Source organism: Phalaenopsis equestris, unplaced genomic scaffold (assembly GCF_001263595.1).
Source record: "Phalaenopsis equestris unplaced genomic scaffold, ASM126359v1 Scaffold000002, whole genome shotgun sequence".
Lineage (NCBI taxonomy): Eukaryota > Viridiplantae > Streptophyta > Magnoliopsida > Asparagales > Orchidaceae > Phalaenopsis > Phalaenopsis equestris.
This window is the reverse complement of record NW_018164444.1, coordinates 55457882-55475110: the sequence shown is the minus strand read 5'-3', so window position 1 is coordinate 55475110 and position 17229 is coordinate 55457882. Positions and strand designations below refer to the sequence as shown.

General features: G+C 36.5%; 1 protein-coding gene across 1 annotated transcript in view; it reads right to left on the bottom strand.

Annotated features, from left to right (window-relative positions):
• Positions 1-17229, bottom strand: part of LOC110032801 (mannosyl-oligosaccharide glucosidase GCS1) — a 56035-nt gene that overhangs the window by 19937 nt on the left and 18869 nt on the right. Inside the window, exons 5-9 of the mRNA XM_020736560.1 lie at positions 11904-11990; positions 11726-11794; positions 2658-2754; positions 1219-1301; positions 347-454 (exon numbers count right to left, since the gene is read on the bottom strand). Of these exons, the coding sequence (XP_020592219.1) occupies positions 347-454; positions 1219-1301; positions 2658-2754; positions 11726-11794; positions 11904-11990 (444 nt within the window). The remainder of the gene's footprint in view (positions 1-346; positions 455-1218; positions 1302-2657; positions 2755-11725; positions 11795-11903; positions 11991-17229) is intronic.

Sequence of the window (17229 nt, the reverse complement as noted above, 5' to 3'; positions counted from 1 at the left end):
GCGGGGGGTGGGGGGGGAGCCCTATCTAATATGTCTAATTTAGTCTCTCAACCTCTTAAATATTATCCAAAATAGTTCTTTGACTATTCAAATTTTATTAACAATAATCTATTTTGGATCATATTTGGATAAATTGAACATACTAAATAGTTGGAACTAAAACGGACAATAAAAATAAACAATAGATCATGTTGACCATTTTCTCATTCTTAAATATAGCATAAACTATAACATGTAGAATATATCTTCACAAATCAATATGCCAAAAGAACAAGCAATGTTCAATAAAAAAAAATACATTGAGAGTATAATAGACCTTGCAAGTGTGTAATTAATTCTGACTTACACTAAAGCCCTTGGGAAGGGCAATTTTCGATTGACCATAAAAGTAGCCAATTCCACCAAGTAGATTTGCAATTGCTGCCTTCCCGACAAATATTGTCTCTGAATCTACCTGAAACAATGCAATTGTTCAAAAAATATTTTTAAAATATAAATTATATAACAATGACCCGAAATAAAAATCATGTCGACAACCAATTGAAGGCAAGAATATCATACAATCCTCACAAAATAAGGCCACGCTATCCCCTTCTAATACTCTATTCCTATAAGCACATTATAGAATAGATCTTCATTATTCGAACTCATTCAAATATTGTGGGTCGGTTAAAAAGGGTTTACCAAAGCGGTAACTATGGAATAATGGTAATACCATTGCAAATAGCATGCAATTTAATTTGCAAATAGCATGCAAATTAAAAGTAATGATAAATTAGTAATAAGAACTAAGGAAATTTACATACCGAGCACACAATTCATATGTATTTACGTATCTCACATCTAAACTTCCATTTCACATAATAGCAGATTGGAGATTTAAACCTGTGAATGAAAAAGCATATTTGACTTTTAAAAAGTGGTAATACTTCTTTTTTTAATGGATAATAAAAATTTGAGTTCTATGTGTGTAAATATAAAATTGTAGGTGTGAGGTATGTAAATACATAAGAGTTGTTGAATTGTTGCTGTGTATGTAACTGCCCCTTAAGAACTATCATTGAACCATTGTTTCCCAATTCCACTTCACATGCGGGAGTCATCCACACATATACAAAGAAACATAAGACTTAAATATAATAAACCATCATAAAATTAACAAAAATAATACAGCGGTAAGATAAATGAACCCTTAGGGCAAGGGCAAAACAATCTTACCTTATCCATTGTGTTAAAACATCTATTATATTTGTCTTCAAAATATTTTTTTCTCTCATCTAGTTTATGTGTCAGCATGGTGCCTGAAAAATGTTGAAATAAAGTTAACAATTGCAAACAATGTCAAAATAGCATTTGGTTAAAAAATGGATTAATGCATTAATTGCTTTTATTTTTGAATTATTTAAGGCTTCAATTATTTTAACAAATTAAAAACCAAGCATGTAAATCAAGCACTACAAACTATTTTTAAATCAAAAGTGCCAATCGATTATTGAAAAATGACAATGTACTACTCGGTGAGAAATACTTGTAGGATTGCTCTTATCAGTTTGATGTTATCTTCCATGCCTTCATAATATTTCTATTTATTTAAAATTCCCCAATGGAACATCAAAAAGATTGATTATATTAGAATTAGCTTCTTTTGAAAAAGAGTCGAGGATTACAGTGGTCTTTATCTTAACAACTCAATAACTTCAGGGCATTTACGTACATACCACCCAATTCATAGGCATTTACATCTCTAACACCTAACTTTGCTTTTTTACATTTATACCATCCACATCTTTCGATTCACACCAAAAATATCACCATTTTAACTGTTGAAAGGTGAAATACATCTTCTCATGAATAGCTAAGGTGGTATGTATGCGAAAATTAAAATTTTGGTGTTTGATATGTAAATACAAAAGAATTAAGTGGAATGTATGTATAACTTCCAAACTATTTTCAGATCCAAAAATGAGGTGTTTGTATCAAAGAAAATTTTCTTTTATTTTCAGGTGTGCTCATAGCTATATCAACTTTCATCACCTCAAAGAGCATTTTCAGGTGCGCATTTTTTATCACTCCCCATTCCCCAAAATATATTGACCTAATATTTCCTAGAGCTTATTCTTACTCTCCCCCTTTTCTTCGTTTAAATTACTAAAAAGCTTTTCTCATATCACATCTCTAATCTATCCCTCTTAATACTGTCTAAAACAAGAACATAAAGTTTTGTCAATGGTAACACATCAATAGTTTCTAGGAACTGTCATCGGAAAAGAATGAAAGATTTACATAGATACTACTCAATTCCTATCTATTGCTATATCTAACACCTAAGCTTCAATTTTTACATACACAACACCTTACTTATGCATGAAAAGGTGAATTTCACTTTTTAAAAGTTAAAATAGTGGTATTTTGGTTGTGACATTAATGATTTGGTCGGTATAAATGTAAAAATCAAAATTTAGGAGTTAGATATGTAAACACAAAAGAATTGAGTGGTGCATATGTAAACGCCCCCTAAAAAAATAAAGCAATGTGTTGGCTGTTGCATTGCTTTAGTAAAGTAATATAGTCACTGTATCCATAACCAATGTGTGTGTGTGTGTGTGGTGTGTGTGTGTGTGTGATGTGTGTGTGTGTGAGAGAGAGAGAGAGAGTACCTGTAAGAGCATTTATACGATCATTTACCATTGAGCCCTTGGAATCAGTTCCAGATACAAAAGCTAAATCCAAAACTGAAGGGAGCTTCACAGAAAACTGATAACAAAAACCAACAAAAAAGTTTTATAGTAAAAAAATAGGATCATGGCAGGATTATTAAATAAAATAAGATTAAAAAAGAAAACTTACATACATAAACTCAATTCCTATGTATTTTACATATCTAACACTCAATTATCAATTTTTACATAAATGTCACCTTGCCTATTATTAGATTATCATGGCTATCCCTAAGCTGTTATTACTTATTATTTGATTTTATTCCCTGATTATGTTTTTCATGTTTTGCTTTATTTTCTTTCTTAGATATCTTTATTGCTTTCCATTATTATGCCCATGGTAATTGGGTTTAAACACCCCTCCTCTTATGAATAAAATTGTGCTACTCTATTCTAAATTTTTACATGGTATCTAAGCCAAAAATCCATCGGTCACTGGCCTTCTCTATCGCTTCCAACAGTCGACGTCTCATAGCAGGCGGTCTCCTTTGTTGGTTACAGCAGGATTGCAATCGCTAATTTTCTCTTCCAAAAGCTCTTGCGATTCCACCAGAGCCGATAGGTCACGCTAATTACTATGGCACTTCTACAGAAAGCTCCCGCAGTTCCACCAGAGCCGCAAGGTTTCGTTGTTTAGCTTCCATCATTCCAATAGCGTAAGATTCCGAAAGTCCTCTCTAGTTTTCCAACTATGTTTTTTTCTAGTTCTCTGCTTCGTGCTTGTGCAACTCCTATCTGTTCGGTTCCTTGCTACAACACCCACCTGCTGCTAAGCTTTTGCTAGTTCTCTACTGCTAAGTCCTTTTTCAGCCTTTGGCCAACCCTTCCCAAAAAAAACACTGCCATAGACCTTCTCTGCAAGCTTTGCCGCTCGCGGTCCCTTTTGGTCCTTCCCGCTGAGTTCAATTGCTTCCCAGATTTTCTGCAGTCTAGCTGTTAGATTTCCTGCATCTTTGCGGCATCTTTCCTGCAGCTTTCCTACAGTTATTTTTCATTTGGTGACTTACAAATCCATCAATTTCTCGGAATCCAAGCCAAATTTCTTTTGGCTCGATTAGAATTATCTTGAATCATGCTCAGCCCTCCCCATGCCACCTCAGACCGGCCACTCCACTTGTGTTATTGTCACAAACTGAACTACACTCGGAACAATTGTTGGAAACTTCGCAGTAAACCGGCATACAGATCTTTAGTCATATTCTCTTACTACCAAGGGCCTCGAGACAACGTCTGAATCTACCACGATTCAACTAACTCCTACCCGGAACATCCTGAAATCCTTTGAATCCCTGAGAAACCAGAGAGAGCAATTGATCAAGCTACTTGGAGCCCATCAAGTCACTACGGGTCCGTCAACCCCCCGCGCCCGACAAGATAGTCTTTCTATGGCTTTCACGGTTTATCCCACCCCTAGCCCATGAATTATTGATTCAGATGCTACGTATCATATGCAAAATGCTCACAAGTTTTCTCGACTTGGCATCCGTGTTCTGGAAAGGATATCGTTAGAATTGTCGATAACTCTTGTAATTCAATTACTGGTAAAGAGTCGTTGTACTAACAACCGATCTAACTCTGGAGACTGTTTTACATGTTCTTTGGTTGCAATGTAACTCGTTATCTGTCAGCAAGTTGACGAATGATATTGATTGTGTTGTTACTTTTTCTTCTTATGGTTGTGTTTTTTAGGATCGTCGTTCTAGGAAAATGATTGGAACTGTTAAGAGGGTAGCCAGACTCTACTACTTCCAAGAGAATAGCACGATGAGTGAGGACACACTTCTCAGGAGTTGTAGCTTATCACGAGTCATTGATTGTCCCATTATGTTGTTGCGTTACCGTTTTGGTCATCATAGTTTCTAATATTTAAAAAAAATTATACTCTTCAATGTTTTCTAATAAAAACATTTCTAATTTTATTTCTCAGACATATTAGTTAGCCAAACAACATCGGGTCCATTACCCAACCCAACACATTCCGCTCATTTCTCTCTCATTCACAATGACCTATGGGGACCCCTCTCACACTCCCAACTACAATAATAAACATTGGTTTCTAACTTTGTTTGATGATTACACTCGAATGATGAGGTTTTACATTTTTAGAGACAAATCAGAGGTTGTCGTCACCTTCAAAACTTCTACAACTTCTTTTTAACTCAATTCAAAACTCTTATTCAGGTTCTTTGGATCGACAATAGTGGTAAATAATAGAGAGAAAAAAATATCACCTCATCGACGTTGTTTGCTCCATTATATTTCAATCCAATGTCCCGAAATAATTTTGAAATGATGTCATTCTCGCTGTCACTTATCTCATAAATAAAGTTACATTTTAAATTCATAAATTTTGAACCCTCATAGCCATCCTGATGTAATGCTTCTCTGCCACGGGTCTTCTCCACCTTAGACACCAAGATTTTTGAGTGCACTACTTTTGTTTGGAACGCTGCACCCAATCAGAGTAAACTTGTTCTCAGATCCATAAAATATATCTTCTTTGAGTACTCCACCACTTAAAAGGGGTGTCGGTGTCTTGATCCTACCACTAACAAAATCTATGTGAGTGTTGATGTCTCCTTTTTTGAAAGTGTTACCTATTTTTCTAGCTCGGCCCCAATTGAGGGAGAGTTTGGGTTCTTAGACAATGTCTCTTCTCCTACTCCTATGGATGTTCCCCTTATTGTTCTTTCCACCGAGGAGTCTCCTATTCCAATGAGTGCACCATCCGATGAGTCCCTTGATTCATTGAGTGCACCATCTCCTCCTTCCACTATCCGTGTACACTCGTTGCACCCGTTCTAATGGTCCAACTCTGGAACCCGCTACATCCTTACAAGACCCTGACTCCACTCCAAGCGACATCATCAGCATGACCACTCCTCTATTCCCTCTATTTATGGCAAAATGCGTTTCTTTTCGCAGTTTATTGCTAACCTACAGAGCATTTACTACTGCCCTAACGAACCATCAGATCCCAACTACTATTGAGGTTTCTCTTGCTGATGTAACTTTGAAAACGGCGGTAATTGAGAAGATGAATGTCTTTCAGCAATACCATAAAAGGGATGTCATTGATTTTCCTTAGAGTAAGAAAGTTGTGGGAGTGTCGATTGATTTTCAGTACCAAGTTCAACTATTATAAATCCTTTGAAAGCAATAAGACAAGATTGGTCGCCAAAGGGTATTCACAGACCTATGAAGTTGACTCACTATTCGAGTCATGTTGTCATTATTGGCGAATATGGATTGACCTTTATTCCAATTAGATGTCAAGAAACCATTCTTGAATGGAGAGCGGGTAGAAGTGGTGCACATGTCTCTCCTTCCGGGTTTTGATTCAACTATCTACAGAGGATAAGTGTGCAGGCTATGAAAGTCCCTTTATGGGCTAAAGCAATCCCCAAAGATTTGGTTCGGCAAATTCACAAAGGTGGTTGTGAGCCATGATTTTACTTAGGCTAAATCATATCCCACCCTCTTCTTACAGCACTCATCCAATGGTCAGGTAGCTATCATTATTTCCTATGTTGACGATATTGTTTTTACATATAATGGTCTCCCAGCATTTGAGTTCTTAAAATACATTCTTGCTTCGTCCTTTGAGATAAAGGATTTGGGATCCCCTGGTACTTCTTAGGCATTGAAGTGGATCAGTACTCTCAAGGAATTTGTCTCTCAGCGCAAATATGTGATTGATCTCTTGACATATAACAAACTTCTTCTGTGCAAACTTGTTGATATTTGTATGGATCCTAATGAAAAATTATTTGACATTCTCAATGTTGTATCAGTTAAAAAACTCATTACCAATGTCATGTGGAAAAATTCATCTATCTAATTCATACTCGCCCTGATATATGTCACGCAGTTGGAATAGTGAGTTAATTTATGCATGACCCCTACTAGCACCTCCAAGCTGTCCACCGAATTCTCCATAATTTTAATGTTACACCGGGCTCAATTTTTTCCCGCCACACCTCTCGATCTATTGTTGTTTATACAGATGCTAATTAAACCAGATCAATTCATGATCGGCGTTCCACCTCAGGGTATTGCTCATTTGTATGGGGCAATCTTGTCTCGCGGAAAAGCAAGAAACAACCTATGGTTGCCCAAAGCAATGGTGAAGTTGAATTCTGATCCATGTCCTTAGGAATTTGTGAAGCTCTCTGGCTATGCATCATGTTCCGTGAACTTTGTATGTCAATATCTATCCCACTGCAACCATTATGTGATAATAAAGCCACAATTAGCATTGCTCATAACCCAGTTCAACATGATCGTATTAAATATGTGGAGAACGACATACACATCATTAAGGAAAAAATTGAGTCTAGAGAGATTTACATTCCATATGTGCCCTTCAGTGGTCAACTAAAGAACATCCTCACCAAGAATCTGCATCGCCCTTTATTCGATGACTTCAAGTTCAAGTTGAACATGACTGGCATCTATGTTTCAATTTGAGGGGGGCATTAGATTATAATGATTATCTTAAGCTGCCCTATTTTAAAAATTGTTTTTAGGGTATTTTTGAGGTGTGCTCCGGAGCGGGACATAAGGTCTTTCGCCACAAGCCCACGAGGGGTGCCTATACTCGCACGATTCTTATGCCCGGAAAGTATTGGAGCACAAAACTCGCTCATGAGGCATACACCCAGCCTCCCATTCAAATAAAAAGGGTTTGAAAATCCCTAATTCTAAGTATGTGTTCGATTTGAGTCACACGCAGTTATCCCCCCCCCCCCCCCCCCCCCCAGTTTGAACTCAACTTCTTCTTCCTTCGACTTCTCTTTCTTCTTCCTTCCTCTCCTCCGCACATTAGTTGTGCACTCGCATCCTTCTTCTTCTTCCTTCGATTTCGCATCGTCAGCGTCTTCCACTCCGATTGCACGCAGGGTCTCGCACGCAGGGCTGGATCAGGCTTGTCTACTTCATCTTCTCCGGCACTCGCCTGCATTGTCTCTCTTGCACTCTCGTCTGCATCATCTTCTCCCACTCTCTCCTGAGGTTTGCTATATTTTATGCATCCATATTTGTGATTATTGTTGCGTAGAAAGTAGAAACAATGAAATTATGTCTTTAATTTATCATTTTACTGTACCGCGGATTTTTTTTTGTTAATGTGACGATTGTGCTGTGCTTTTTATGATTTTACTATAGTTGCTAGAGTAATTTCATTGTAGCTACTACAATGAACCGTAAATATATTTTTTTTCTTTCAACATAAAGTTTTGCTGGAGATCATTCTAGCTAGAACAAATCACAATTTTTTTTTCATGTACGCAATTTGCTAGAGGTGGATTTGATCTTTTTTTTTTTTTTAATTTGTTAGGTTATGTTAGTTATTAAGTACTAGTAATGGAAAGTGAGGATTGTGTGGTCGGTAGTAGTCGCACAAGCATGCCCAATGAAAATTATTTCAGATGTCAATTTTGCAATCACATGTGCAGTGAAGCAAGAAACATGATGAAACAACATCTTGCAAGCACACACAAAAGCATTAAGTCATGTCCTAAAGCCCCGACTAAAGTTCAAGAGAGATGTAAGAAAGCATTAGAAGAAGATGCAGCAGTTAAAGCACAGTGTGACAGTGTCTTAAATGGTATTAGAAGCAGAGGCCACCTAGAGTTGGAGGTCCAATGGATTCTTTCACCACAACACAAGCAAGGAATTTTACTCTAAAGTCTAAGTGAAAAAAAAGGTGAAAGAAAAGGAGCATTTAGGGCAATTGGTAGATTATGTTGCTCGATTTGATTGGCATTTAGTGTTGTCAATGACTCATATTACATGTATATGTTTCAAGCGGTTGCTAATTTTGGATCTGGTTTTACTTCGCCTACAGTTCATAAATTCAGAACTTGGATACTCAAATATGAGCTTGCTACAATCAATAAGATGTTAAAGGAGCATAAAAAGAAAGAGTAAATATTGGTGCTCAATTATGTCAGAAATTGGACTGACGAAAAATATAGAATTTTAATTAATTTTCTTGTGAGCAGTTAAGCTAGGACTTTTTTTCTCAAATCCGTGGATGTTTCTAATGCTATGAAAAGTTGTTATTTACTATTCACTTATTTGGATGACGTGATTGAGGAAGTGGGAAAAAAAAAAGTGGTTCAAATTATAACAGATAATGGGTCAAACTATGTGAATAAACCACATATTTATTGGACACTATGTGCAACATACTGTATTGCCCTAATGTTAAAAGAAATTGGAAAATTCTAGATTCATGAGAGCACGCTAGCAAAAGCAAAACAAGTCATAAAATTCATTTATGAGCACACACGTGTTCTAGGCTTGATGAGATCTTTTACAAAGGAGATGGAATTTGTTCGTCGAGCCATTACATGTTTTGCTACGACATATTTGCTTAAAAGCATTTACAAGCAGAAGCAACCACATCAAGCAATGTTTTCCACATAAGCTTTTCGTTCTAGTCAATGGGCAAAGAAGACAGAATGTATAAAAGCTAGAGCTATTATTTTGTTTGATCGGGATTTTTTTGGGCTTCTTGTTTATTGTATTAAGAGTGTTGTGCCGCTTGTAAATGTTTTAAGAGATGTTGACTCAGAAAAAAGGCTAGTCATGGGTTATATTAATGAGCTAATGGATTCAGCAAAAAAAAATTATTTTTAATTGTGGGCATAATGAAAAGAAGTATGGACCTATTTGGGGGAAATTTGATGCAAGATGAGAATCCAACTTCATAAGCAACTACATGTAGCTGGTTATTATTTAAACCCTCAATTTCGCTTTTGAGAATAATTTTTCTAATGATAATGAGGTTAAAGAAGTGTTAAAATTGCTTGTATGGAAAGAATGATGAACTGTGAAGATCTGCTTAGAGCTGATATTCAACTGAACATGTATGATAACTTACGAGGATACTTTTGGAGTGGGTTTGCTATGGATTTAAGAAAGTTGAGATCTTCTGCTGATTAGTGGATGAGATTTTGTGGGAAAACACCCAAGCTAATGAATTTTGTGATTCGAGCTCTTAGCCTCAAATGCAATTCATCAGGTTGTGAAGGAAATTAGAGCATTTTTGAATAGGTAATAATTTTCTATTTCTTGAAATTTAAAATTATTACTATTTACTTTCATAATCACCTATTAAAAATAACATTTTTTTATCTTAGATTCATACTAAAAAGAAGAACAAGTTGAAGCACAAGAGGTTGAATGCTCTGGTATATATAAGATACAATACTAGATTAAGGGAGAGAAATATAAGAAGAAAACAAGACTTTGATCCAATACTGATAAATTATATAGAGTCTGATGGTGAGTGGATTGTTGAGAAAGAAGATATAGTGCTTCCACGGGAACCTTCTTGAATGGAGAAGAAGAACATGTCTTTAATGTTGATGAACAGAAATGTGCCAACACAAATGCGAATGAAGAATCACAAAATAATACAAAACAAAGAAATGACATTTTATAACATATTCTCACAAAAAAATGAAATGAATGAAAAAACAGGTTTCATATTTTCATTTAATTGATCTTTACATAAATATGCATTCTTAATTTCTTATAGAAAAAATATCCTAAATATTTGTGAATGTCATTTTGTTTGAGTTTGTAATTTAGGCAACAATGATAAAGAGAAAAAAATACGAATGCACCTGAAATTGAGCATGATGAAGACTTCAATGAAGTGGACAATGAATGCAAAGAATATGAAGAATTTAGTTGCAATTTGGGTACAACTATTGGTGAAGGAGAAAAAGATTTTGATGACGAGTTTGAAGAATGAATAACCTTCAAGGAACATATGATAAGAAATTTATTTTTTAGCTCAAACACATTTACTTATTTTTATATGTTTCTACTTTTTTTTTGGATTTTTACTAGAATGTTGAAGATTATAATCCTAGAAGACTTGTTTTGTTTATGTTTAATTTTTTATCATGCACAAATAGTTTATTTTTTTCCTTAATATTTATATTTCTTATTCTTTTTAATATTTTAGAGCTTACGCCCAACACCTTGGGGCTTACGCCTCGCCTCATAACAGCTAAAAAGCTCCGCCCAAAACCACCCACATCTTTTAAAACATTGCTAAGTTGTTATTACTTATTATTTGATTTTAATCTCTGATTATGTTTTTTCCACTTTTACTTTCATAACAGCTAAAACGCTCCGCCCAACGCACACGTCTTTTAAAACATTGCTAAGTCGTTATTACTTATTATTTGATTTTATTCTCTGATTATGTTTTTTTCGCTTTTGCTTTATTCTGTTTAGTTTTCCTTCCTAGTTATTTTATTGTCTTTATTGTTTTTCATTATTATGTCTATTATAATTGAGTTTAAATATCCCTCCTATGAATAAAATTATGTTGGTTTATTCCAAATTTCAACACCGATGTATGAAAAGATGTATTTCACAATTTAAAAATTAAAATATTGGTATTTTCTATGTGATATGAAAGATTTTAGAGGTATGAATATAAAAAGAAAATTTTAGGTGTTAGATATGTAAATACATAAGAATTGGGGGCCATATGCATGTAAATGCCCCAATTAAAAAAGTAAATACTAAAGATATAACAACAGTGCATGCTCATTGTACCCTATAAAAGATAGCTAAGAACCTGAGGGTTTCCAAGTTACTAATGAGAGAGAAAGAAAATAGCGGCATTTACATGCATATCACCCAATTTTTACGCATTTACATATCTAACACTTAAACTTCACTTGTTACATTTATACCACCCAAATCATTCTTATCATAAAAAATATGACTATTTTAACTTTTAAGAGGAGAATTACACAGCTAAGTTGTTTGTAAAAATTGAACTTCAGATGCTAGATATGTAAATTCATAGTAATTGAGTGGTGCGTATGTAAATTTTCTAAGAAAACAACAGTTTTACAGCTTTGCTTAATTTGGAGACACAGAAGTAGCAGTTATCACTTATAACTTAATTCTTAATTAAAAAAACATAGAACGATGGCATGACAAAAATATCCTTTTTCTTCCAATATTAAGACCTGAAAAACAATGATGTTGGGAGAATCTTCTAAAGCATCTGGTAGAGCAAGAAGCCCAGTACTTCTTGCCTGCAAAACAAATTGTATAAAAAATGAAAATCATGAGCAAAAACATTAAAGGCTATACATTGATAAATCTGGAATCTGTGGGGATTTTATTACAATTATCTCATCATACATTGAAAGCAAGAGTGCCCTGAACCAGCTCAGTCAAGTTGTGCAGGTGAAGAGTCTTGAATCCTGCATAATGGATTTCCATTTTTTCCTGAAAAAGCAAAAGAGATGGAAAAGAAATTTTTTGTAATTCCTGCAAAATGGTGAAATGATTAGTTTATTTTGCGGATTAAAAACTCTAACTTTCATAACAAATTGGATGGTATCAGACCAAAAAAACAACCAATATTAATGTATTTCAAATGATTTATTATAAAAAGATTTTTAGCGTGTGTTTGAGGCGGCGGTGCGGTGTCATACCGTTGTTTTTCATATTTGCCAAAACTGAGTTTTGACTGCGTTTTCAAAAAACTGCATTTTCCCATCACGGTTGGCTACTTGAGATTGTCGTTAGAAAACTGCGATATGACTTTTCCAAAAAAAAATTTTGTAACAGTCACCACAGTTTTTTGAACAATAGATTCTTCTTCAACCGCTTCACGGCTGTTTTTTCAAAATGTTATAGCTGCCCCAAACAGACATAAGTTTGATGAGAAAACATAGTTTTCAGCAGTAGCGTTTGAAAACGTGGGTAAAACACTGTTTTACCAAACATAAAAAAAATTGGTGTGGCACCGTACCGCTACCACACCACTACCCCAAACACAACCTTAGTTTCATTCTGAAAGATTTAATGCCCTTAAAACTACAGTTGACCACACTGTGAAATCCTTAAGAAAAAATGTGACGATTCCAAACCGATGCTTCACCATTTTTTATCATTATTAACCTTATCATCAATGCACAAATTTGCAAATCATGAACTATAAACTTTGATATTGGATGAAAACAACAAAAACAAATAAAACTACGTAAATAATAATTTATTAGCGTTCAACTAGAAATAATACCTAAAATCAATTGAAGATACAAAGAAATCCCTAGACCCTCTTTGTATAGTAACAAAGTCCATTTAGATTTACAATAAAAAAACTAGAAAACCTTTGAATTCCTACAAGTTTTTCTCTACTTCACAAAAAACATCTCTAATGCCAACTATTAGCAGCAGAAAAGATTACATCTCCAATAATGATTTTACAAATACAATTAGTACGAAAGTTTGAGAATTATAATGATCTGTTAGATATAAATAAAAAAAAAATTCAATAGTATCAATTGAAATTAATGATATCAAGTCAAATCAAATACATAAAAAATTGGGCTAACACAACAATTTTTGGGGGGATTTCTATTATATAAACATTTGTGCCAAAGCATATGAATTTATACTGCACCATCTTTCTTATTTAAAATTCTTGTAGGAGAAAAGAGTGAATACAAACCATTATCCTTCCGCATAATTTAAATGTTGCATATCTTCTAGCTCACATCAACAATAAAATTATAAAATCATAATTAACATTTAGTTTTCTTATATTTAACATTAGGCAACTCACTGTCGCGGGTGTCTGGACAATTGGACCGAACAGGTTCAAGACTAGGGAGGCCGGACAGTTCTCTCAAGTGGGAATGTCACCTCTTTCAAGAAGGGAGGGGGAAGGGGGGAAAGGAACTCCTAGTTATTCTTGGACTATTTATTTGTTTTCCTTGGTGTCTGCGGTTAGATTTTTTATCGTGCTTGTTCTAAAACAGCCGTGATGTCTTATTATTCCAGGGCTACATCAAAGAGTTCTGACTGGTGTTTCGGCTTTATCTTGATCATGAAGTAGTGTGTACCCTTCCTATACCATTCCCCATCCCTACTCCGCACCGGTTTCCTTCCCCTTGCTGCTCCACCTTTGTTGTCATCCTCCAAAAAACAATAGAATTATTGTTTTTCGCCCTCCCCCTTTACCCAACCCAAACCACCCCCCGCTCCCCACCCCTGCGCGAAACAATACCCGTCGTTTGCTTCCCCCTCCTCATTGTTGTCGTTCCCTAAATTCGTCTCTAACTTGTTGCTCCTGCTTACCAATTGCCTTTTCTACCACGCCACGACCTTCAAGGCCCCCTAGTTGACACCTCTTCCACCCTAGTGTCGGTCGTTTTAATTCTGAAAAGAATGATTTTTGTAAAATATGAAAATAGTTTTGATGTAAATATTATTTTTTGAAAGTAACATTTTAATTTTAAAAATAGATGAGACCAAACGAGTCTCACATATTAAATAGTTTAAATGGTTGAGTGCGATACCACAAGTAATACACTATCCTGAAGGATAAGCATATCACTTAACAGTAGCCTCAACCACCTAAACTAAGAAGTTTGTGACATCCGTTTGTCTGCAAAAAAACTTTTATGTATGACCATGTATGACCGGCAAGTTCTGTATGACCGGCAAGTTCTCTTACCTAATATAAGAATTAGATAAGGTTTATTTTACCTGGGTTTCAAGTTCCCTGTAGAGGCAAGCCCTTATAGTTGATTACATATTAAATGATCGGGGTCACTTAAGAAAACTCTCGATTAAGATCAGCGATTTTACTTTCCAGATTTCAAAGTTTAGGTTTTTAAGATTGTACACGGGAAAATCAAACGGGAGTGGCTCAAATAGTAAAAGTTATTTAAGGAATCCAAAAGGAGCGAGAGTAAGGGATATCACATATCCAGGAAGAACCCTGGTGACCTCCCAACTATCCTATTGTTTGGCTTTATGTCTTTGAAATAATGTTATTTAATGTTTAATCCTGCAATTTCTTTTAGGATTTAGGACTTACATTCGCACGCTATCTGATTATGCAAATGACCTAAAAAGATATGAGGATTTACACCGTACCGTATAGTAACCTCGGAATCCTAAAGTGTCAGGACTTATAATTGCACAATAGGGTTATGCAAAAGTCTAAATATGACATGTGAAGATTTACGCTGCACTAGGTAAACCACCTTGAAATCCTATGAGTTGTTATTTAAACTAAGAAAAGTGATTAGTAATGTGAATTTGTTTTGACGTTGCTTTTCTGAGTGTCCTCGCCGTGCTGCCCACGGTGTTCGCTTCAAGACCCTCATCATAGCACCTTCAGGTTTGATATTTATTGTTGAGTTTTTCCTACACTAAGGTATAGTGTGTAACAAAACAATAAAACATGTAGTATAACAAGAAAAAAATAGTATAATGTGCGGCATAGAAGAGAAAGAACAGTACAGTATGATGTGAAGTAAAATGTTGTAATGTAAATCAAATATGTATATCTGCGAGGCCTGTTGTTCCTTTAAGCGAGCTAGTATACACTGTATAAACAAAAGAAACAGTCTGAAAAAACTCGAGAAAATCGTCAAATGACCCACGACAGAAAATTCGAGAAAATCGTCAAATGACAATTCCAAGAAAATTATCAAAATTACGGGAAGACCCCGAAAAAAGGACCACGAGTGCTTTGCCAAAAATTTTAATAAAACATACGAAAAATCCGAAAAGAAAGGGCCGCAAGCACTCGGGTCAGGGCTAGGCTCAGATATTATATATTTGTACTCGAGGGACGTCGAAGGCTACTATCGGTCACCCGGATGTATAGAGTCTGCCACTCAACTAGAAGGGTGTCCTACTAAACATAACTTAGAAGAGTACTCCTTAGTCCGACATCGGTAATCAACAAGTAGACAACCAAAATGTAACTGTTGACCTCATTTTTAGTGAGGTCTTAGCCTCCTAATCTTAGAACCTAGGATCTAGCCTTAGGAGTTCCTGGTTGACCATCCTAGCGGACTAGTAACGGAGCCCACCTCCCATAGAACTTCAAACCGCTTCTTTACTCATTTTTGTGAAAACTCGCACGAGTGGTCCCAAGCACTCAATTTCTAGTTGCAAGGGCTAAGGACCAACATGCAGAGGGTCTGAAAATGAGTTCCTATAGGATCGAACGACCTTAGGTTAACCCTCGGTGACTCGACAACGCACTTGTTGCATCACGCGCAATTTTGGCTTAAATTGACTCGCCCGCCGGCAAACTCGTCCGGACGACCCCGGATGACGAAACGGACTGCGCCGACGCGTCCGGAACGTCGATTTTAGCTAGAAATGACACCCATATTGCTGTGGTTCCACACTCGCGCGAACCGCACGGAAATCGATGCATTTTTAGGTGCGCAGGTCAAGCTCAACCCAGGTCCGGCTCGGGTTTGATTCAGGCTGGACTTGGGCTGAACACGGGTTAGGCACCAGCTCACCTGATTTTGAAATTCAAATTTCAAAATTTGAATGGATTATTTATTTCTGTCTTAATTAAGATTATTTCAGGTGTTAAGGCATTCCATTTAATCCTCCCCTCCATTTGGAAATCATTTATTTTCTGCCCCTGCATTTGGAAATTGTATTATTTGGTTCCAAAAATAACGGCTCCCGCTCCGATTCTAAAAGAGAGGAGCGTCTGCTTCCTCTCGGATTGGAATTTTTCGCTTCTTCCGAGCTCTCCTTTCCCCGTCGCTCCCACTCCGCTTTCCGTTTCTTGTCGCATTTCCAGCTGTTGCTCGATCTCGCTCGAGAGAGACCCCCGCCTCCCGTCTCCCGCATCGACAGAACCTGCTCGCTCGTCTCCCGCCACTGCTCGACCCCGATCTCCCGCATCGACGAAGCTTGCTCGCTCGTCTCCCGCCACCGCACAACTCCGGTCTCCCGCACCTGCGACTATCTCCCTGGCGCGACTCCTCTGCGCCGAGGAACCATACCCGAAATCTTCGCCTTGCGCCTAGAAACCCTCGCCCCGCTCCTTCTCTGAGACGAAGAGCCGTCGCTCGTTTCCCCTTCCCCGATCGAACAACTTCGGTTCGCCTCCGTCGCCTCTCGACCGCGCCGAAATCGTTGGCCCTCCTCTGCACGAAGCCACTCAGCCTTCCTGCATACGCCTGACTCGTCTTCCCCCTTGCTCTTGACAGAACATCTTCGTTCTCCTGTGTTGATCGTCTGTCGCACTTCGACGCAGGTATGAACTCGCTGATCTTACCTTCCACCTCGATTATCTCTTTCAGTTCACCACAAATTTTTATCAAAGTATTTGATTCTAACAATTGAAACTTTCTGAGCTTATTGCATGCTATTACTATTGTTCTCAAACTTTTGTTATAGCGATTATTTCTCTGCATACTTCACATGGATTAGTCTAGCTTTGGGGCGAAATTATGAAGATCATTATGTTATTAAATGAGTTTGCTTGTCTGAATCGATTGTTTCGATAAGAGGAATTACATACATACTACGCAATTCACATGTATTTACATATCCAGCTCCCAATTCTTGGGATCAATTTATATGTCAATCATATGTACTTGTATACCTAATGCCCAAACTTTGTTTTACATATATGTCGCTAAATTGCTATGTGCTTGCATATCTATCATATTGGTTTCATTTTTTT